This window comes from Cupressus sempervirens, chromosome 10 (assembly GCF_028749045.1).
Source record: "Cupressus sempervirens isolate cs-2001-9-10 chromosome 10, ASM2874904v1, whole genome shotgun sequence".
Lineage (NCBI taxonomy): Eukaryota > Viridiplantae > Streptophyta > Pinopsida > Cupressales > Cupressaceae > Cupressus > Cupressus sempervirens.
The window spans coordinates 353,478,046-353,502,667 of record NC_143127.1 but is presented as its reverse complement, the minus strand read 5'-3'; the positions used below and the strand labels follow the sequence as shown (position 1 = coordinate 353,502,667).

Genomic DNA, 24,622 nt, shown 5'->3' with positions numbered 1-24,622 from the left:
GTAAAGAGCTCGGAGCTAGAGAAGGAAGAGAGACTATTCAAAATCAATAAGCTAGAGGACTCACAAAGTTGGAGGAGGTGGCGACCATAATAAGAAAGAGGCCCATGAACATCATTAGAGGTAGGCTAAAGTCTCAAACTGGTCAAATCTATCTCTGAAGTGCAGATTGAATCGAAACCACGGTCATGTAGAAGAGTCTGGAGATTCCTAGTCTATGCATTGAAGTCCCCGAGAATGATATGTTACCCAAAGCAACAAAATGTGAGACACTCCTAAAGGTCACAAAATGGGTTCCCGTCCTCGACCACGTGAATGGCATAGGGAGAAGAGGTTGGTGGAAAATAGTACACAACAATAAAGATGTCCCTCTCCCAATGATTTCTACGACCAATATGGATCCACATGAATCTAGCAAAGACGTCAGAGTGGACCACTGAGGTAGAACTATAAATGTCATCCCTAATGAAACAAGCAACACCCCCGAATCCGCAGACCCCACCAAAAGTACGAACCTCCTCTCTACAAACTAACAGCCACTGGTACCCAACATATCATAGAAGAGGGTGCACGGGACTCTCATGGGTCTCAGTGACGGTCAAGATATCAACGGACCCCACTGCACTGTGAAAGAGACCAGGTAATCACCATAAAGAACCATTACCATTCCAGAAGTTGACAAGAAGAGAGCAAGTGGAGGGCTTCCTCTTGTTCGACTGTTGGCGAAACCATCATGTGGCCTTGGAGGCCTGTCTCGCTTCACATCTGTTGGGAGGGGAGTTAGGAATGACTGCTCTAAGATTCTTGATAACAACCCATTTTCCAGCCCATCTAACCTACAGAGGCTTCTAGAGATTGTCAAGGATATTATAACTATGACAATAAATTACTTTAGTACCAACAAACGAAGACCACCTAAAAGTTATTACAGAGCCATTAGAACACAATTGGTGGAAGACTTCCAACAGGCTTAGGAAGAAACAAATTATATTCATTGCATGGAAGTCAATAGCAGTTCATCGGGGAAATAAAAGAAGGAACGAATTTTATGCAGACTAAGGTTTGGGAATGTAATGACCCTGTTTTTGGCCAGTCTGAGCAATTGATGGAGTTAGCTCATCATAGTGACCCTCGTGAGCTGATAGGGTGTTTTGGGGGTCTCAGTTGATTACTTACTATTTTTAGTAAGTCTATTATGGGTAGTTGCTATTTTCGGCATCGCAGTGGATGGCTTGGCAGTTGGTCGTCCCCTGCAGTTAAGTAGGTTAATAATTGCATGAGCTCTTGTTTATTTATTATTCATTGAGTTGGATTATTATAATAATGTTTATATTATTATAATAATGACTTTAACAGATATTTCTAAAAAGCAAGTTGGAAGGTTTCTAGTGTTGAGTTCTTTTGGGAAACTTCTGCCAATAAAAGCTTATAAATGAGAGCTCAGTTCATTGGGAAAGGCGCGCTTGATTATATATTTGATTTTGTGCCTTTGTGGCTTTTTCTTGGGTTCTGAACTGTACGCCCTTGCTGTTGTATAAGAGTTTGGAAATTCTTTTTGCAATTTAGCTGTTGAGGTATAGTTAAGTTTGCCCAACTTCTCTACTATTCATCACTATATCTAAGAAGTGTTTTCATTCCACTGCTGAAGTATAGTGGATTTGATTATTTTGGATTCTCCTATTGTGTTCACTGGGGCTAAGGAGACGAACATCCTGAAGGTTAATTAATTGTTGCTGTTTGGCAATTAAGGAGGCACCGAATTGCTTATTGTGATAGTTGGAAGTGTCATTCTGGAAATATGTGTGGTATTGGGGGTTTCAATTTGAACATTACTGAGGTATTGCAGGTGATTGGCGACATTGAAATACGGCTAGCAAGTGGCCAAGTTAATCTTTTGCAATCACGTGGGTAACTCGTGAAGTGACATTGATATCACACGTTCTTTATAATTATGCTGCTGTTGTAATTCGGATCAGAATTCACCATTTGGATATTGGACGTGAAGTCTGGTTGCAAGTGGCAGCCGCCAAATATTGAAGCCATGTGAATGCATTCTAGACATCCTTGCTAATTGGAGGCAATTGCAAACATATTCAGCAGACAGGTTCTTGTAAAGTATTGTAATTTGATAATAAGTTTGCTCATAAAAACTTGTCTTTCCACTTCAATAAACTTAAATAAATCTAGAGTTTCTTTTATGGTCATTGTGTTAGTATGCAATCTGAAGAATTCAAAGAGATATAGTTTTAATAAAATAAAACAGTGGAATTAGTTCATTGGCTATCTAAGATTTGTAGAGGAAAAACCAAGGGTTTTTACAAGGAAATCGGTCACCAATAAAATATGTAGTCCGATAAATATTACAATCAACACTCTCTAAAGATTACAAGTAATCAACCCCATTGAGAATAACGAGAGGAACAAATTTACATACAGTGGCATAAGTAATAGATCGAAAGAAACATGTAAGTCGGTATTTATGAGTAATACGTATGATATGTGATATAAAGTAAAGACTCTGGCAATGCCCCACGTTCACACTCAAGCGCAAAGTAATATCTATCATGGAATGTCTAATCAAATGAAGCGGACATGTGCTAAGAAAACCCCAATGGCAAAGGTCAACTCTTGGATGTTATAGCACGTGAAGTGCATTCTCCACTTAGTCACAAAATGTTCCCAAAACAAACAATGACTCCACGATATCTAAAATGGGCTCTAAGAAAACTCTACACAAATACAAGATTGAATAATTCACTGTAATGGCCAAACCTATTACAATGTAGCAATGAATTTGAATGAATCCAAAGACTTCTAGAAATGGTTTGTTAATTTGGAAATGACACATCGAAGTTTTTGGCTAAGTAATATGATGAATTGAATGTGCCATTGTCAACATTGAATGCACATGGAGAATCTATATTAAAAGATTGATTGATATTATTCAAAATGAAATATATGAAGGGGGCACCCAAATTCACTGTCAAAACAGGTATGAACTTAACCGCCTAGACCAAGGATTCGAACGGCTTGACAATCAAGGAAGTACAGGGATTACCATAAGCTAATTGGTTAAATAATTATAAAAAGAAGCACTAAAAGTAACTTAAGTAAGAATAACACCTTCATCATTTCTTCGCTCTGTGCAAGCCTACATACCTTGATATAAAAATATCTTGTCTATACTCATACTTGAGTGGGTATGAAATATATACATACATATGTATATACACACACACATAGATATATATATATGTGTGTGTGTGTGTGTGTGTACGTGTGTGCAAAATAACCATTAGCGTACACATATATATGTATGTATGCAAATATATATACCTACATATCATAGGACTCAGGCAAGCATGAATATATGGTAGGTGATATTTTCATACCAAGATATGCTTAGATATATCTTTTTGCACCATGCTTTTATAATCTTTTCTTTGGTGTGGGCATGGTCCTTAATTATTATTTTTCTCGATCAACCTTATTATCACCACCTCATGGCATCAGGCTAATAGTTTATATATTTATTCATTTTTTAATTTTCAATAGAATAAGGCAATCTTGCAATATTTGCACCACGTCCATCTTGATTCTAACTGAACCATGCGGAAGGCCTTACCATCTTGGCCGATACAAATTTTTAATGTGTTTTATGATCCTTGCAGGTCAGACTCTTTTTAAGACGATATCAATTGTTCTCTCTCCATTCTTTTGCAACATCTTGAGCATTGAGAATTATCTACACCATAATATTGATGCGTATCACATTGAGGTGGTGCAATTAAAGCCATTGCTAAAGCCAAAGCTCGTAAGTTCACGATATGTATTATTCATTGACCCAATCAAAGTATTAGTGTCGGGTTGTTCTGCTTTCACCAAATACTTCAGACCAATACCAGGAACCAGGTCATACATTTGTTTCCTTGTATTCATTGTGCCATTCATATGTGATATGTCATGATTATCTGTCCTCAATTATTACTTCAATACCTTGTCATTTAAATGAGTTACGTCATGATTATCAGTCCTATTTAATACTTCAATGCTTGTTGCAAGATTCGGGGTTGCACATGATTCATTGAACTAAATTAATCTTATGTCGATCAATTTATGCATTCCGGATATTACCATACTGTGTTAATAAAAGATTTGAATAAGTGTTTCATATAGGGGCATAGCCGATATGTCTTTGAGATGGTATACTTTCTTTGCAATATTAGAACACAATTAAGAGTCTACTATCTTATGATGCCATAGGCCGATAAAGGCATGATATATGGAAAAGAAATAAGAGATCATGAAACCACGAGAATTCCTCCAAGTATTAAGGACCATCATGGTCGAGCTTAAGGAGTAAAGTGTGGAAAACCTTGCAGTAGAAGGGGAGCAAACAAATCAATAATAATACTTTAAAATCAGAACTTAAGAACGAAAGCTCATGGTAATCTATTTATATTTTCTTGCTGTCAAGTCGAATGGTGAGTGATCGAGCACATGAGTTGCCCATCCAAAATCCTTGGCCAAGGTAGTAAATTGTGTTTGCTACCATGATCACTAGTTAGAGTGCTAGTAATTGCAAGATAGGCTAATTGGAATGTGTCAATAGTCTCGACAATTGACTAGTTGACACAACACCAGGATGTTCAGTGGTTGGATAAGGGTGTCCCAAGCCAATTTTCCCATGGTAGGGAGGGCCTTTCTCAATGGAGATTGTGAGGGGATGCTAAGGGTCCGCGTTTGGGATGTTAAGCCCATGCCAATGCTTCTCCACTCTTCTAGATGCCAAGACTTGCACAACTCTAATTCAACTACTGCTTCTACTCTGGTAATACTTTTTAAGTTTCATTTATATTCCATGTATAAAATGTTGTTTACCTTTAAGTATTTTTATGATGGAAATGGTAGTTAATAATTGAATGTCATGTGAACTAGACATTTGTTATTTCCCATTTATATGCAAATAAATAGGGTAATTAGTCCATATTTTCCTTTTCATGTGAAGTAGTTTAGTAGTTGTTCAACTGTAATCTTTTTCCATTCGGTTAAGAATTAGATCTGTTATCTTTCATTAAGAATTGATTAGTTTTTGAAAATTTAGCATGTTACAGGAATTATTATTTACTGATTGAAAAGAAAGCTTGGTTGCTTAGATAAAAGCCATGATAAAGGGGGTTTGACAATGAACAGTTCATGCATTAAGACTTAGTTCTTTAATACTTTATTATTGCCATCTTATGAAGAAAGTATCATTGAGAAATGAATTGATCATTTCATGAGGGTCTTAACTTCCATAAAAGTGAAATGCACGAAGTTTGATCTTATCAGGGCCTCCATTTGGCTTCCTGCCATCTCCAAGGACAAAGAAAGCTCAACAAAAGGATAATTGATGACTGCCTAGCTCTTGCATCCCTAATTTCTGATGGGATAAATTTCTTAGTGACACTCTTTTGTACTCCTTGGGAGATAGTAAAATAAGAGACAAAAGAGGCCAACTAAGAAGTTTGTTGATATTATATGATAAGAACAATAACGGAAAATTGCCTCTGGATTTTGCTATTCACTTTACAATTTACACAAATGAAATGTAAGAACAATATTAGGAAATAACATGAAGTTCCAAACCAGCAAATAATGTCACAAAGACCTTATCTAAAGAAACCTGAGATGAGAATGTGCAAACAATGTCAAATTTGCAAAATGAGTAGTAGTTTCAAAAGTAAGTCCTATAACTCTGAAGAAGTTTTGGAACTAGTTCACATAGATCTTTGTGGGCCAATTGACGTAGAAAGCTACTGTGGAGATGTATATTTCATTTTATTTGTTGATGATTACTCTAGAATGATGACTGTAATGTTTTTAAAAGATAAGTCTGATGCTTTTCAAAAGTTCAAATGGTATTTGGCTAGAGTTGAGAAAGAAACAGGGAAAAATCTGAAATGCTTGAGCTCAAACAGAGGAGGAGAATTCATCTCAAATGAATTCAACGAGTTCTGCAATGAAAGAGGAATCAAAAGACATGTATCAATACCTAGAACTCCAATACAGAATGGAATAGCAGAGGGAAGGAATAGATCCATCATGGAATGTGCAAGAACATTATTATCTAGAAAAGAATGTTGAACCAAAGTACTGGAGAGAAGCAATCAGCACAGCAGTTCACACAATGAACCGAGTTCAATTAAAGAAAGATACAAACAAAATACCTTATGAATTATGGTATGGATATAAGCCTAATGTTTATTATCTTAGAGTATTTATAAGCAAATGTTATATCTTAAAAGATGTAAGAAAAGGAAAGCTTGATTCAGAGAGTGATGAAGGAATATTCCTAGGGTACTCCTATCAGCCGACTGGATGGTCCCGGCGGTGTTTTTGTAGCCGACGGAATGACTGTCGTCCGTGTTTTGTATTTTGTAGCCGATGGGTAAATAGTTTGTAGTGGACATAATGGTTGTGGCCGACAGACTCCTTCGGGAAGGTTCGGCGGATAGTATTTATATCCCGTCTGGGATCATTGTAAATCATCTTCTATCATTCATCTTATGAAACATAATGTAATGTCTGGCATATGCGAACATAATTTTGCTATTCTGTTCCATTGTCTGTATGCATTGATTTCTTTACTAGTACGGTAAACATTTGGCGTCGTTGCCTTATGAACCTGGAAGGTGGGAGGAATGAAGATTAATGCCAAATCAGCTTAACAAGGATCGGAATAAGGCCAAGGGCAAAGATGGAATCCGTACTACACAAGAACATTTAATTCTGGCACAGTAGGCAGACCGCCGACGGAGATTCCAGAGGATTGCTGACGAAAACAAGAGTGAGGAGGCATTGTTGGAGAAGACTCGACAATGGGTGGAATTGGTGGAAGAAGCACAGGAGGACTTTTTGAATTTCTGTTCGCCGAGGGAAGAGAATCTAGACGGAAGAGTATCGGCTCGGAGTGCCGACGGAGCAAGAGCGTGGAGTGAACTCTTCGTCCAAGATATACTTCCGGAGGGGACGACTTCAGAAAACCCTTCTTCACCAAGGTTCGCAGCGGTTGAGTCCGTCAGTGTGGGACACCAGTCCGCCAGTGTGGGAGTGCAGTCCGCCAGTGTTGCAGGACCGAGCAACGCTTGTTTACAGACACCAATCGTGATGGCGTTACCAAAAGAGAAATTGCCAACAAAGTTTGATGGCGATGGTACGGCCGATCCCATCCGGCACTGTAAAACATGTGAAACGATTTGGAGGGCAAATGGGATAACTGATGAAGACGACTGGATGAGACAATTTTCGGCAACCCTACGGGGCGTGGCAATTGACTGGTTTACTAGTACAAATCCGTAGATGCTGGATAGTTGGAATAACATTAAAAAAGAGTTGCTGGCCGAATTTCAACTGTTGCGGGACGATAATGAAATTGTAGCAAAGATCTTCAATACCAAGCAAGGAAAGAACGAAATTGTCTATGTTTACGCTAAGAAATTAAAAGATCTGATAAACAAAATGGAGAATAAGCCGGCAGATGGACTTTAGAAAAGGTGGTTTGTGGAAGGTCTACACCCTAACCTACGGAAGAAAATGAAAATTGTGCCGCCGTCGTCATCCATGGAAGCCTATAACAGAGCATTGAATCTCGAAAGTGAGCACAAGACAAAGAAGAAGAAGACTAGTTCCTCTGATTCTGATGACGACGAGCCTTCCGGCAAAGATAGCAGTGACGATGAAGGCAGTAGCAAGAAGGTCTGCGCCCTACAGAAGGATATGATCCGCATGATGAAGGAATTTAAAAACATGCAGAAAGAGCCAAAAGGCAGTGAGTTGTGGTGCATAGAGTGTAAGACCGACGGTCATACTAAAGGATCGTGTCCAAAGAACCAATTCTGTGACATTTGTCAGATCATGGGCCATTCGACAAAGGAGTGTCCCTTTAACATGAAGACCAGAGGATCCTCACAGGTACTTACGCAGGAGGCTTCCTCGTCGGATAGTAGCGGAAACACGAATACCGCCGATGCTACATCCGGAGGATACAAGAATAATCGGCGTGGACAGAACAATAACAATACCAATACGAGCAGAAGCCGGATCCAGTATGATGCAAATGGACGGCCAATTATTCAGTGTCGCACATGTAACTTGTGGGGGCATTTTGCGCGGGAGTGTCTAACAGTGAATATACCTCAACTATTGTGCCGATGGTGCGGACTCGGCGATTATGACGACTCAAAGTGTCCAAAATTCGGAGTGAACTTGATCACTGTCGGGGCGGATGAGGAAGAGGTTCTGGCAATTACGCGGCAACAAGCAAAAGAATATCCGGACCCTGCCGAAGAAAAGAGGAAATTTGCGGAAGCACGGGCGGACGTTGGAAAAGTATCCCAAGCAGCAACACCTCCGGACACCGCCAGCACTTCAGCGAGGAATTTCACAGAACAAAACATAGTACGGCAAATTTTGCAAACGGAGGTGCGAGTAAAGGTAAATGATTTGCTTCTCACCATGCCTCAACTTCGATCTGCTCTTTCAAATATTGCAAGAGAATCAAGTCAACGGAAGGAAAAGTCAACAGATGGGGTCTACGCGTACAACCGGATGCCATTTGGGTTGTGTAATGCGCCGGCCACATTCCAACGGATTATACTACACATCTTCGATAGGATGTCCGTGGGCAACTTCAAAGCCTTCCTGGATAATTGGTCAATATTTAGCACGGAGGACGGACACCTGACAGCACTTGGTGAATGTATGGAGAGATGTCGCAGAGCCCAGCTAGCATTGAATCCCAAGAAGTGCAGATTCATGGTTCCACACCGAAGACTGCTCGGACACATTGTCTGTAAGGAAAGATTAAAGACGGATCCCGACAAGGTGAGAGTCATTCTTGAAATGCAGCCATCTACTAATGTGACGGAGGTAAAATCTTTTCTCGGGCATATAGGTTATTACAGGAGATTTATTAAAAATTTTGCCAAGGTGTCACAACCGTTAGATAAGTTAACCTGCAACGAAGAATCATTTAGATGGGATAAAGAGCAGGGTGAGGCATTTGAAGGGCTAAAAGTATGACTGGCTATGGCACCCATCCTGGCATATCCGGACTAGAATAAAGAGTTTCATGTTCATATGGACACCTCCAACTATGTGATCGGCACAACCCTGGCACAGACTGGTAATCACGGACTGGATCACCCAATATACTTTGCGAGCCGGTTGTTATCAAAGGCCGAGTAGAACTACAGCATGACTGAAAGAGAAGCATTGGGAATGGTCTATGCTGTGCAAAAATTCCGTCATTATTTGCTTGCTACACCGTTTGTGTTCTATGTTGATCACCAGGCCCTGTTGTACATGATTAATAAACCTGTCATCCGAGGGAGGATCAGTAGATGGCTACTCCTGTTGCAGGAATTCACTTTCAAAATCATTGTCCGACTAGGAAAGAAACATGTCAGTGCTGACCACCTGTCGCGGATCAAAACAGGGGAACCAACGGAGGTTGTGAATGACGACTTCCCTGACGCGCAATTGTTTCAGATTGGGGTACTACCGGAATGGTACAGGAGTATTGGCGAGTACCTGTCAACAGGACAGTTTCCCACTGGGATGTCACCAAATGATAGGCGCAAGTTGATAATCAGGAGTCACACGTTTCAATTGATCAATGGATTGCTCTACAAAATGGGGTCGGATCATATTCTTCGGCGGTGTGTGCTGGAAGAGGAGATACTGCAGGTGTTAAAAAAAGCACGAGGGTCCCACGGGAGGACACATGGGGCTCGACACCATTGCACGGAAGATATTGCTCGTAGGTCTCTGGTGGCCGACAGTGTACAATGACGCACGGGAATGGGTCATTGGATGTGACACTTGCCAATGGACCGGGAAGTCGCTGAAGAGAGATTTCATGCCACTTCACCCCTCACACGCGCAAGAACTTTTTGAGAGATGGGGATTAGATTTCATTGGACCACTGAGGGTGAGCAAGACTCAACGGTGCCGGTACATCATTGTTGCAAAGAAGTACCTAACCAAGTGGGTGGAGGCACATGCGTTACCAAATAACTCGGCCATCAGCACTGCGAAATTTATTTATGAACAGATCATTACCAGGTATGGAATCCCGTTACAATTAACAAGTGATAGGGGAGGTCATTTTGTTAATCATGTTATTCGACTGCTCACCACTCAGTTAAAGATTTATCATTCATTGTCGACTCCGTACTATCCAAGAGCAAACGGACAGGTGGAGGCCACCAATAAAATCCTAGTATCCATCTACAAATCCTGCGCAGTTGAAGGTGTTGATTGGGAGGAAAACTTATCCGCTGCCCTGTGGGCTTACCACATGGCGTACAAGGTGACGACAGGGCACACACCATTCCAGTTAATGTTTGGACAAGAAGCAGTAGTCCTAGCAGAATTCATGATCCCAAGTCTGCGAATAGCATTGGAAAACAAGCTGGATAATGACAAAAGCTTACAAGAGCGGTTAAACAATCTGAATAAGCTGGAGGAGAAGCGATTGCTAGCACAGTGGGCGACGGAAGTGGCACAGAAAAGACGCCAGGTCTGGCATCTGAAACGTAGCAGATTCCAGCCCGGACAGTTAGTATTGAAGTATGATGGTCGCAATGAAATCAAGCCGGAAAAATTCAAGGTGCGGTGGGTTGGACCATACCAAATCTGGGAGGTGGGCGACAATGGAGCAATCAAACTATCGACATTGGACGGACAGGAGGTGCCTCAGTCAATTAACGGATCTAAATTGAAAATATACCATGCAAGAAGGGTATCGTCGTCGCCCAGTGCTCACATGAATCCTCCGTCGTCGTCATTAAAAGACTGTGAGGCGACAACGCCAACTGGAGGCACCTTTGTAATTTAATTTGAAAAAAAAAATTATAAAAACTATAAAAATTTAAAACAAAAAACAAATTAAAAAAAACAAGGCCGCGGAAGGCTTTTCCCCGCGGGGTCTTATTCTCCCACGGAGTCTTCCCTTCCTGCGGAACTGTCCCTCGGTTCTTCCTATCTTCCGCGGAGCTTCTTCCAATTCTCGACGGGCGCTTAACTTCCCGCGGGGTCTTCCCTTTCCACGAATCTTCTTTTCTTCTCCGGGCTTTATTTTCGGTGGCGTTTTGGATTAAAAAAAAAAAACTTGCGTACTTTGCTTTTGGTCCTCACTCTGCTCGCGCGGGCTCTCAGCGTTCCGGCTTGCGAACTTATTAATCCACGAGCAGTGAACTTCCACAGTATTACCATTTCTTCTACGCCTATTCACACCCCTCCGCGTTTTGCATTTGCTACGAGCTTAACAAAACGAATTCGGATAGCAAAAGGCTAGACATGAGAGCCGGCTAAGAACGACAGTGGCAGGTCAGATGTGACTGAAACTTAAATATGTGTCCCTGCGGATGTATTGTTAACCATGGTCTCGAATGGGAGGAAGGTCGATAAATGGTGCAAGTCTGGGCCCAGCCTTATTAAAACAAATTTCCAGTGCTCGACATTGAAGAGGATGGGTTTGGAGGAGACATTCTTCTGACCTTTCCACTGGCAATTTTTCCTTTTTGCGGTTGTTCCCGAATAAAATCAGAGTGGTTAAGATTTCTTCCGCCCTTTGATTTCCCACAGGAAAAGTGTTCACATGTTCTTTTGTCTCTTCCACGAGATGAGACTTTCTGTAACGGACAGAGGAAACTTCCATAAGGACAAAGAAGCCGTTCTTGCATGGAATTAGCTGGCAAACGAAAGCAGTGGAAGAATCAGTTGGCAACAAATATGGAAAAGAATGCAAGGGTTTTGGCATCAGGGATCCGAGTTGCAGGGCCCTCGGGGTCCAGTAGCAAGAAACAGAAGGTCAGGGAGGAACTCACTTATCTCACCGTTCAGTTCGAGGGCCTTAATGGCAGCGAATGCCGAAGGTGGTGGCAGAAGACCCTAGACGCAGACCAGATTAAGCAAATTTTGATACGGGCACAGGTGCATTGGGCCATCCAACTTCCAATCTTCTCCATTCGGTTATTCGACTCAGTTTTGTGCACTATGATCAAGACATATAGCCGGCACAGCAGAACAAGTACATTTACGTACAAAAAGCATCAGATGACGATTTCCTTTAAACCAAGGGATTTCACTAGAGTTTTTGGCATCCCTGGTCCCGGTGGTAAGAAGGTAGAAATTAAGAACCGCAAGCTCTCTCAGGAAAGGAAGGAACATTGGATACAGCTAGTGGGCCGCGACCTTTCACCCAAGGAGATGGATTCAGTGGTGGTTAAGGGGTCGCAATGCAGAGGGCTCCGCAGAGATTTCATTTAGGAAGGTCACTGGCAGTGCATCATGGACGTCATCAAGAGCAAGTTGACAGGTGCCACTCGAGCTTCAGATATAGCATTGCCGCAAATTGTATTCATGAATGGTATCATGCAAGGTACGGTGTACGATTGGGCTTCGGTCCTTGCCGACAAGATGGAGGAATTCATGACACTTCGGCATCGCACATTCTTTATGCCATATCATGCGATTGGCTTGTTCTTGGAGGCAGTGGTTAATCAGATACCCATGGATGATTTTGAAGCGCCACCTCAGGGGAAGTTGGCACAAGGAGAGCCTCCGGTATTTTATTGGAGGCATCTAGACACAAGCGGAACAGCCGTGGGACAAAAAAAAGTGTTTTTGGATTTGCAAGCAGCACATAGGGACACTGACAGCGGACGGGAGGAAACTTTGGAAAGCAACGGAGCGGGGTATGAAGAGGATAGTACTTCAATAGAGATTGGCAGCGGAGATAGTCAGCCCACATTTTTTACCTCTCCTCAGCTATCAACTTCGGCGCACTTGACTACCTCTGCGGTAGTCATTCCGCCGTTTCACCAGTGCCATGCTCCTGTCGTCATGACTCCACCAGCAACGACAGATGTCCCACGGGCATTGACGGAGATGGTCCCACAAACAACGACAGAAGTTCTACCACAGATGCTGACAGATGTTGTCCTGCAGATCAATATAGAGCCGACGGCTATAGCGGAGGTGATTCCAGTTGTATCAGCGAAGCAAGTTTCACAAGTAGATGACGCTACACAGAGAGCACAGTTGCCAACGCCAGAGACTGAGCCTCCGGTTAGTCTGGATGTGATTGACTGCGATGCAATCGTGACTATTGCGTCATCCCTCTTAGCAGGGGCTGAGCCAGCCGAGCTAGTATAGCAGCAGGAGGAGACCATGCAGCCTACGCAGGCAGAGCGACCGGAGGTGATGGATAGAGCAAGTATGCTTTTGAGGCAGTAGTTTCGACAGGGTCCATCAATTTAGTCTCCCATGCGTACAGGAGCATCACCTACAATATCAAAGCCTCAACCTCAGAAGGAGAGAATGCCACAGGCCGTGGTTGCGCCAACGACAAAGGAGGCGACACCGGATGTGGGTATGGTTTTCGCTGACGAGGAGGTGAATAGTGATCTGGAATGGTCATTGGAGGGCTTTGTCAAGGAGGATTATGGGTCGGACGAGGAGAGGTGTAGAGACTACCTCCGAGCTATGAAGTCTGCATTGAAGAAAGGGCATGATGTGGCAATCCAGGCTATGACTCGGTGGAGGGAGTGGCATTTGATCTACGCATACATTCGTGGGGTTTGTTCTCGACGATTTCAGACTTGTTTTGTGGATAAAGGTTGGCCAGCAGTTGAGACAGCTGAGATGTTGGCAGATTGGGCTACTAAGCCGGAGTTGGGACCCAGTGACACTCCACTGATGAAGCTAGCACTTGAGATTGTGGGATTGTACAAGGATGTTTATTATGCTCATCGCCGTGCGGAGGAGGACAGGGTTGCAGCCGAGAGATCATTGGCAGTTGACAGAGAGGCTAGAGAAAAGTTGGTCGCGGACTTGGCCGACTAGCAAGCAACATGGGCAACAGAGCGGGCAGCACTATTGAGGGATATGGCAGCCGTTGTGCAGGATAAAGACATAGCTATCCGAGATATGGCAGCAGCTGTATGGGATAAGGATGCGGCTGAGCACAAGTTGCAGTTAGCCAGGAGGCAGGCTATGGATGTTGCGCTTCTTCTAAAGGAAGTTGTCGAGGTTAATTCTCAAATTCAAATAGATCTCCGCATCAAGACAGAGCAGGTGTATGAGTTACGTCGCCAGCAGCACTCTTCTGGGACGCCCCCTTCACTCTAGTATTTCTTTTGTTGTCTGTAAGTTGTCTCCTAATTTTAGTCGTCAGGAGACGACTTTTCTTTTTGGGGGGATGGTGTCAGCCGACTGGATGGTCTCGGCGGTGTTTCTGTAACCAACGGAATGAGTATCAGCAATGTTTTGTATTTTGTAGCCGACAGGTAAATAGTTTGTAGCGGACATAATGGTTGTGGCCGACAAACTCCTTCGGGAAGGTTCGGCGGATAGTATTTATATCCCATCTGGGATCATTGTAAATCATCTCCTATCATTCATCTTATGAAACATAATGTAATATCTGGCATATGCGAATATAATTCTGCTATTCTGTTCCATTGTTTGTATGCGTTGATTTCTTTACCAGTACGGTAAACAACTCCAATAAAAAAAAGGCATACAAATGTCTAAATCTTTCTACTCACAAAGTCATAGAAAGTGCACATGTGAAAATTGACGTGTTTTCTGAAAGAAGTGAATAGAGCAACAAACAACCCAAGATTACAAAAGGCTCATATACTATGAAGAACCTGAAACCTTACCTAGGAAGGTTAAAGCCAATCAGCAACCAAGTACATCTAGCAAATCACTGGCAGTTCAGCCCAAGTCACAGTTAGTTCAACCCGAGTTGTAGCCCCAGACAGTGCGACCCAAGTCACAGGTAGTACTACCCAAGCTACAGCCAAATCAACCAGAGGAACCCGAGCAAAAGGAGGAGGATCTTGAAGAACCAAGTGAATCTAGTTCTGAGCAAAGAAGGAAAGATCCAAGGCTTGCCAAACATGTCAAAAGGCATCATGTATCTAATCAAATAATTGGAGGAGAGACAAAATGCATATTGACAAGGAACAAACTAAAAGGTACTGTTGTGAAGTTTTCACACCATCGCCCAAAATTTTTGAGTTTTGAAAATGTCACACCTTGTCCTCCTATGGAAGAAGTTAACGAAAGGCTAGCTAAGTTCATTGCCTTAGCTAAGAAGATGAAAGAAAAGGGAAGATTTATATTAGAAGATCATTTGATGTAAGCCCAAGTGGCAATTTCCCTTTCTTCTAGAATAGGACACGTGTCTATTTCTGATTGGCCACCATTTTGGTGCCTTCTCATTGGTTGCCACCTTTTGCACTTTTTTCATTGGTCCATTGATGAGGTGGCAATGTCTCATTGGCCGATGGGGTGGCAACCCTAATTAGGGTTTTAAGAATCCAATCTGGATCGTTGATCTTGTTTTAATCTCCACCGTCTATTGTATTTCTGGCCCCTATAAAAGGCCATTTGCTCTCATTTGTAAAGTGGTCGGAGAAATTGTTGCGAAGATAATACCAAAATGCTCTCTTTTTCATTGTTGCGATTGGCATGTTGATCAAGAACATTGGGTTTTATTGCATGTTTTTTCTACTTCCACTTAGTTAGATTTCATCTCAAGTTGTTGAAGTTGTTCAAGTAGGAGTGAAGTAGATGGATAGTTGTATGGTAACATTGGTAAATGTTTGATAGGGATCAATGCTAGACCACTAGCATAGCATCCTAGCAGCTAGTAGGGAAGCTTTGTGTGGTAAGCTAGTTTATTATTCCTTTGAATCATTGCACCTGTGGAAGTGAGGCCGCTTGTCAACTCTCATTAGATTTGATTCCCGTCCATTTGCTAACCTTCCATTCATAAGTAAGAGTAGAATAGTGAGTAGTTGGGTAGTCGAAGCTTAGAGAAGTAAGTTAAGTGATAGAACTCATCCATTCACCTTCCACAACCATCACTTTACCATCAACATCACCATTGGCAGACACTTCCATCACCATCACTACCATCAACATTATCTGCCACTCGCATATTTCACAAACCCATCATCATCTCCATCATTCCACCAAAGTTCAAGTCATCCTTGAATGAATAGCGTAAGGCCGCCTACGTGATTACCAACGAATCACATCGATAAAACTGAGCGAGTATCCAACGGTGTAAGGAACATTGGAGCTATTGCTTATGTCTTCATGAGTAATAACTTTTCAAGAGAGGAGTTGCATGTTTGATATCCCATATTGAATATTCAAATCCTAATATGTTATGTAAGTGATACAAAACTTGCATCAACAGGTACATGTTTACTTAGTGAAGTTGAACTTAGATATGTAAAAGATGCTTTAGAAGATGAAATTGGATAGAAACAATGAATGAAGAGATTGACCAAATAGAAAAGAATAAAACCTGGTCTCTTGTTCCTAGACCCAAGGATAAAAATGTGATTGATATGAAGGGATATTCAAAAATAAAATGAATGAGAAAGGAGAAGTGACAAGAAACAAGGCAAGACTTGTTTGCAAAGGTTATGCTCAAGAAGAAGGCATTGATTATGAGGAAACATTTGCCCATGTTGCAAGACTTGAAGGAGTAAGAACATTTCTAGCATATGCAACACAAAAGGGATTCAAAATATATTAGATGGATGTCGAATCAGCTTTCTTGGATGGAGTTTTAGAGGAAGAAGTCTACATTCATCAAGCTGAAGGTTTCATAGATCCAAGCCAAAGAGACATGGTATGTAAACTTCATAAAGCCCTATATGGATTAAAGCAAGCTCCTAGAGCATGATATGAAAGACTTCATGGATATCTAGTAAAAATTGGTTTTGAGAAGACAAATGATAATAGCAATTTGTATATCAAGGAAGGACCTCAAGGGAGGATATTGCTTGCAAAAATATTTGTAGATGATATCTTATTTACAGGACATGATAACTTAGGTAAATCATTCTTTGAAGAAATCAGGAAAGAATTTGAAATCTCTACGTTTGGAGAAATCAAAATTCTTTGTGGGTCTACAAGTTAATCAAATGAAAGATGGGATATTTATCACTCAATCAAAGTACATCAAAGAAACATTAAAAGTATTTGGAATGAAAGATTTCAAACCAGTTGGTACACCTATGTCTACTAGACATAAGCTTTTAAAGGATGATGATTCAAAGGAGGTGAACCAAATTACTTATAGATCAATGATTGAGAAACTTCAGTATGTGGTTCACACAAGACCTGATATTGCATTGGTAGTTGGTATAGTTGCAAGATTTTTTGCTAATTCTAAAGAAATCACATGATGGTAGTCAAAAAAAATTTGAGATATCTAAAAGGAACTGAAGATTATGGGTTATGGTATAAGAAAGGAGAAAATTTTGAATTAAAAGCCTTTACTGATGCAGATTGGGCAGAAAGTATTGATGATAGAATAAGTACTAGTAGAGGAGCATTCTTTCTTGGAAAGAGGCTAGTGTCTTGGACAAGTAAAAAGCAAAATTGTATTTCTCAATCCACAACAAAAGTAGAGCATGTTGTTGCAGTTGCAGCAATAAATTGTTCTAACATAATGTTGATCAAGCAATTGATGTTAGGAATGAAGGAAGAAATCAAGGAACCAGTGGTTATCTATTGTGATAACACAAGTGCAATCAATATTATCCAAATATCCAGTGATGCACTCTAAAACAAAATACATTGCAATCAAATATCATTTCCTAAGAGAATTGGTTCAAGATAGAGAGATGAGATTGGAATATGTGAACACCAAGGAGTAGATAGCAAATATATTCACCAAAGCTTTACCTAAGGATGCATTCATGTATTTGAGAGGTAAACTAGGGGTTATTCCCCTCTCTGATGCTCACTAAAGCATAAGTTAGTGAGGCATCAACCAAGCTCTACTGAAGATCAATCAAGTTGATGCAGTTTAATACAGAGCATATTGCATATGAATCAATACATAAGGTACATTGTAATTTCAGATGTATGTATCATTTGCCAATTGATGTCAAAGAGGGAGATTTTAGTGTCAACATGGAAAAGTGATAAGATTGAGGGAAAGTCTTAATAATGGAGTCTATAGCTAAGAGGGAGAAAATGATAGGAAAACAGCAGAGACAATTCCAAGCACAATCTCAGAGGGAGCTAGTATGGATGATGAATCAGAATCAAATTAAGGATATTATAATTGCTCATACTTTCATCAGTTTATGTTGACATGTTGTGTTGCTATCAATGCCAAAGAGGGAGTTTGTTGGCATCAATTATTCAATTGTATATTGTCATTGATGTTACACAAATGTCAAGCCTTAACTGAGCATAGTTAGTGTAAGTCGAGCTCAGTTAGGCACCAAAGAAGATTCCAATGTCAACCGAGCAGAAGTCAATCTCAACCGAGTTTGGTCGATCAGCAAAGTAGATAGTGTTAACCAAGTTTGGTCGGTCATCTAAGCAGTTAGTGTTAACCGAGTTTGGTTGGTCATCGAAGCGGTTAGTGTTAACCGAGTTTGGTCGGTCATCAAAGGAAGTTTAGTATTAACCGAGTGTTCAGTCCATTGTTAGCCGATTGACAACAGATTACTTTTGTTAATTATTTGCTTAATTCAAGCCGATCTAAATAAATGTTTATTGATGTTTTGAAAGGGTTTTCAAGCCGACTTTTGATAGCTTATGATATATAAGAAAGGTCAAGTTGTGAGGACAAGATGAGTATCAAGTTGAGTATGAAAGAGATGGATATGTCAGTGAAGACAAGGCAGAGCAGAAAATGTGAAAGTTAAGCTGCAATGAAACATCTAATCAGGAAGAATCTAGAGGTCAAGCAACCTGCAAAGTCAGTTGCTTCAACAATTAGGTCAATCATTGTTACTCTCTAACAATTGTAGCAGTGAAGAGATCTCTTAACAGTCATTTTGTAAATCATCTAACAAGGTGACATTTCTTGATTGAAGTGTTTAAAGACCTCTAACAAGGCCACTCCTAACAAGGTGATTCAAATCCTCTAATAGGGTCACACTTAACCGCATGTTTTGTAACCTTTAATAGGGTTGGCTCCTAACAGGGCTCACTTCAGAAGAGTGAAAAATTGTAACTAGTTGCATTGGTGGTTTTCCCAAATTGGGTTTCCACATTAAATCTTGGTGTCTCATGTGTTCACATTATTTGCTTTATGGTTTATGGTTTTGCAACTAAGTTACTAAAGGTTAATACACATTAATATATCAGAATTGCTTTGTTAACTAAGTTACAATAAATATCTAGTTCTAACCGAGCAGAGCAAGAATTTGGATTGTTAAGCACAGGTTTGTGTTGACATCTAAGTGACTTGGATTTATTTTTGCGGTACTTGATTCACCCCTCCCCTCTCAATTACTCCTCTTACATTTCCAACACATATGTTCCAAGGAAACTTCACGACTTTCTCCAATTTTGAATTGTTTAAGTTGAATTTATGGAATTTCTATATTAATTTTAAATTTAATTTATATAACATATTTATGTATTCAAAATTTAAATTGTTTTTAGCTTAAAATTTCTTACAATACAGCAGGTTGTTGCGACTCATTTTACAATCATTTTGAGGTGATTTGTGAAGGTGAGAAAGGCATTGAGTGGCATGGCTATTAGCAACCATTGAAGGTGGATAAGGTTAGGACTGAATTCAGTAGGCTCGTCACAGGACAGATCATAGTATTTGTACTGTTCAAGACAAGTACAAGATGAATGCCTATGCATGGTGGTATCTACATGGGCATTCATACTGGGCATTTACTTTCCTCATGCATTGGGATTCATGCTCTGTCAACTACATGAAAAATATGTTTTTCCCCTATCCTTATACCCACGGATAAGAAAAGGAATCGATCATTTTAACTTAGTTTTGATATATTTGGTTATTCCATTATCATTTATGTATCCTTACCTCAATCTTAAAATGATATCATTATTTTTGACATATAAAAGAATCTAATTCTACCTTTTTGCATTTATTAGAAAACTGTTGAACCAACTACTCATCAACCAAGAGTACAGAATTAGAGTGAAAGAGTAAATGAAGATGCTTCTTTATTGTGATATAGCTATATTGTTTCTCAACAAAGAACTGACAGAAAATTGTGGAGTAAGCATTCTTCTAACCTCTTTCAAGACTCTTGCAGCCAAATCTTCTGCTGTATCATCTGCTAGAACAGGAACAACTCTTTGAGCAAGGATTTTCCCGGTATCATACTTTTCATCAACAAAGTGGATTGTAGGGCCTGAAAATCTGAAAAAAACATAGTTTTAACAATATTACTTCGAGCATACAAAATGATGTAGAAAGAAAGCATATGGCTTAAAATTAATATTGAGCATGAAAAAGGTCATTTAAGAAATCCTAATTCTTTGCATGTATTACTAAGTCAAACATCAAATCCATTACATGATGATGTGTCCAAATTAAAGAAAGAGATGGGAGTAGAGTTAAACATTTGAGAGGCACTGGTAATAAAACTACTGCTATCTCTGTCGTTATCTTTGACTGTATGTTATGCCATCTCCCACCAATACATATTTCATATCAAGAAAGGATTCACATGATTTCATAACAATGGCATAGTTGTTAGCAATTTTTAAATATCTAGATCAGATTTGTTTTGAAATTCAATTTAATTCTCTGTATTGTACAATTTATGCAGAGGTTCTTATTCACCTTAGACTGAATTACAGATGAATATATGTAAATGTATATTCAGTATAATATTGTTCTTCTCATAAACAATATAGCATAAGAGCTTCTGATAAAGTTTATTCTGGTTTCTCTGTACTGTAATCTGTGATCATAACAATTGAAGAAGCTGCCTTCTTAACACAACAACAAGTCACAAATTTCTTTATCACATGAGAGCAGGAATAACCTTTAAGCCAGGTACTGCCTTGTATATACTATGTCTGCAACGTATTTTGGTCTCACTGTACTCTGTCATTATTGCAGGAGGAAAGAAGAAATTTAAAGTGTTCGATTATAATATATAAACACAGGCCGATCTCCTTTATGAAGGTGACAAGGACTCCAGCGTGGAGTGACGTCCCATAGGGTCAGGACTCTCCACGCCACCTCTGCCTAATTAAAACTCTATTAAATCACAATTAGTCACTGTTGACCATGCATTATGGTCAACCATCGTTTGATTAAATTAGTTGTTCAAATCAGACTATATGTTATGCAATTCAAATATAATATTTAATATGCAAATTTAATTATATATACTTACCAATGATATATATATACATATATATATATATATATGCATGTATTTTTATATTATATATCAAATTCCATAATGTTGAATTTAAACATATATATTTTAATATGTTTTTAACTGAATTAACTATATAAGACTTTGACAGCAATGACCGATACATTATCTCATACAATTGGGCATTTAAGACCATACAAAGACATCAATGTCCAAGCTCTTGAAAACAAGCAATAGTGCATAGAATATATACACGAGGCATTATCCTAGATAACAATGGCTAGTAACCTATCATTATCTGCTGGCACCACTTACCAAGTCATTTACATATGTATAAACTATAATGCAATGTCATAAATTTCTAAGATTTTCTAAAGTAACTTGCACATACATAGACTTACAAAGGTTCTAGGCTCTAGTAAGCTGGTCTAATAACAAAATAGTAATTTTTGTTTTCTTATTAGGTTATTTGATAACATAATTACACTCAGTTCATAAATAAATTGAATTTGTATTATTATATTTCAGATATAAACCAACAATTCAGAATCTTTTATTTTAAGATGGGGACAACGGAGCACAGTTTAAGGACAGTGGTCCAAGTGGGCAATTTTTTGGGTTGGCAGGGGAAGTTATGAATTTTTATAGTACTTAAAAAGCTTGACATCACAATTCAAGTTCGCACATTCATATAATGTCTGAAATTTAATATACAATGTAACATGTCCATTATCCAAGTATAGCAGCAATTAAAAGAAAAAATCTCTGATTGCATTGTTCAATGTTTCTATTACAACAATAGGCCCAATGGATACAAAAGCACAAATGAAAGTGTAACGCCTTCAAAAGGATGGGTACATGTTAGGACCCTTATGTCCTATTTCTTTACTATTCTAAGCATTACAATAATGATAATATAGTCATTTAGTATATTTCTATGTTCCCTTGAGTTTCCAGGACGGGGACGACAGGGGAGAGCGGGACAGGTTTTAAGGACAGCAAACAATTTTGCCAATTTTGGGGATGGGAGGGACGGCTATATAAATATAGGAAAATTTGCATATATACATTTCATTCATATCAAGACATGGATATACCATGCCACTTAAACATCATAGAACTTTAACATACAACACTTCAATAAACAAATTCAATGCTCAATATGCTATAATACATTCATAATTTGGAATTATTGTCAATGTGCATGTGATATTAAAATAATAACATAAAATTTTGAAATATACCTAGGAACATAATTTAGAATTCATTTTCAATAGCAACAAGGACAACCCACCTTACGAATTCAAGCACACTACTATCATTTAATTCTAAAACTACACTTCCAATTCATTGTAAGTGGATTGAACTAATAAAAAAAGGACCTCTATACAATTCTAATCATGATATAAAATTGTTATAATAAAATGGTGTCTTGATGCAACTTCCACTATTTACCATATCTCCACAAAGGACCCAGATCAACCCAAAACCAATCAAGCACTAATGTATTGCTAGAAAATGACATAAGGATGCATGTTCTAGGTCTATTATGCACTTTTCAGACTTTCCCAACACCTTGCAAACAGTCTGCTATATAATTCTAAGCATGTAGCGTGACTGTAACATCAATATTAATTCCATGATTCTTAATGTAATGTTGTCAAATACTAGTCAAAGGACCCCAAATAACAAGAATTAACTACCAAACAGTAATAAGCATGTTAGGGTGAATTTGGAAGGAGGGGTACACTTTAAAACTGATAAAAGAAAATGTTTTATAAAAGAAAAAAATATTTTATAAGTGCTAGTGTTGTCTATAAAATTGGGGATGCCCATCCCACTTGGGTACTTCCAAGGCGTCCCCAACCATCCTCGGGATTTAGGAACATCCCCCAAAAAAATTCCTAAGTCCCCAAGTTTCCGAGACGTTTCCTTAGAATTTTCAGTATTAGGGATGGAGTGGGGACGTCCCCTAGCCATCCCCAAGTCCCCAAAACGTTTTCGATACGGGGATGGGGATTTTTTGTTATGAGCCCTAATAACGATAGATAATATGACATGTCCTTAATCTAAAATGATTTATCCTTCATCTAATGATATAATATATTACTAACATAATAATAAATACATTTATCAAGGTTGCATGGGTACTCATACCCACACCCCTGGTACTCGTACCTACGTACCCAAGTACCGAGTACACGTATCCCACGTACCGGGTACTCGATGGACAGCATCATAGCTAAGGACCTTGATTAAGATTCTGATTTTTTATTTGGTTTTTTATTTTTGTATTAGCTTTTTGTTTATCAATCTTAATTCAATACCAAATCAGTTTGAAACTTTGATACTCATAAACATTAAACTTTATCACTGTTCAAGTCATAAGTTTATCATTTGCAATATGTCATTGTCTATCACTGTTCAAGTCATAAGTTTATCATTTGCAATATGTCATTGTCATATGATTTAGGATCTTCTTGTTCATGTTTAAAGTCTGCCTTCTTTGTTATGCATCTAAGCATTTATAATGTATTATTATTTCAAACATATAGCAAATCTGAAACTGAAAACAATACATTACATTTGCAAACTCTATCACTATTCTTGTTTTGAAAAACCATTGTCATGACTCATAATTTCAGATTTTTTATAAATATAAAAGTATAATTTTTAAATAAGTTTGACATACCCAAGTACCTCCATCCCCTATTATGAAAAATACTTTAAACATTAAACATTCAGCAATAGCATATATATATATATATATAATTTGACTTATGGCTCATATTTTCAAATTTCTTGTTTTGAATGCTCAATGTCATGACTCATGACATATATTTTGATTTTTATATTTTCTATAAAATATAAATTATATAGAAAAAATTAGGCATACACACGTACCCCTGTCCCCTATTTTGAAAAATATGCAATACCCGTTCCCGTACCCACGTACCCGTGCAACCTTGACATTTATAGATCAAATATAATTAAAATAGTAACAAATGCATTTATTAATAGTAATCCATTATCGTTGTAATATTAGCTTAAAATAATAATAATGCATATTAACAATATAATCAATTGAGCCTTGTGCCTTTGGTGAAATGGTTGGGCTTCTTGCCTATAGTGCCTACAACCAAGGTTCAAGTCTCCACAGTGTTGCTCTCTACTGTGGTTCTTAATTGAGAGTTGTTGACTTTGACCCTTGGTGAAATAGTGGGGCTTCTTGCCTGTAGTGCTTACAACCAAGGGTTAAAGAACATTATTGGCTTTGGCCTATTACCCAAAAAAATATTTATTTTTGAAAAAAAATATTTTATTTTTGGAAAAAAATAATTGACTTGAAAATTTAGAGTTAAAAATGGCAATCAAAGCGAAAAAAGTAGGGGTTCAAAACCCTAAATTCAATAAATAGACAAATA

The 24,622-nt window shown here is 39.0% G+C and overlaps 1 protein-coding gene across 2 annotated transcripts in view; it reads right to left on the bottom strand.

The window, feature by feature from the left end:
• LOC149534044 (Formyl transferase) overlaps positions 1 to 24,622 on the bottom strand; it is a 147,152-nt gene that overhangs the window by 12,079 nt on the left and 110,451 nt on the right. For both annotated transcript variants that reach the window (XM_089805687.1, XM_089805686.1), the window contains exon 5: positions 20,098 to 20,224. In XM_089805687.1, coding sequence (XP_089661813.1) covers positions 20,098 to 20,224 — 127 coding nt within the window. The remainder of the gene's footprint in view (positions 1 to 20,097; positions 20,225 to 24,622) is intronic.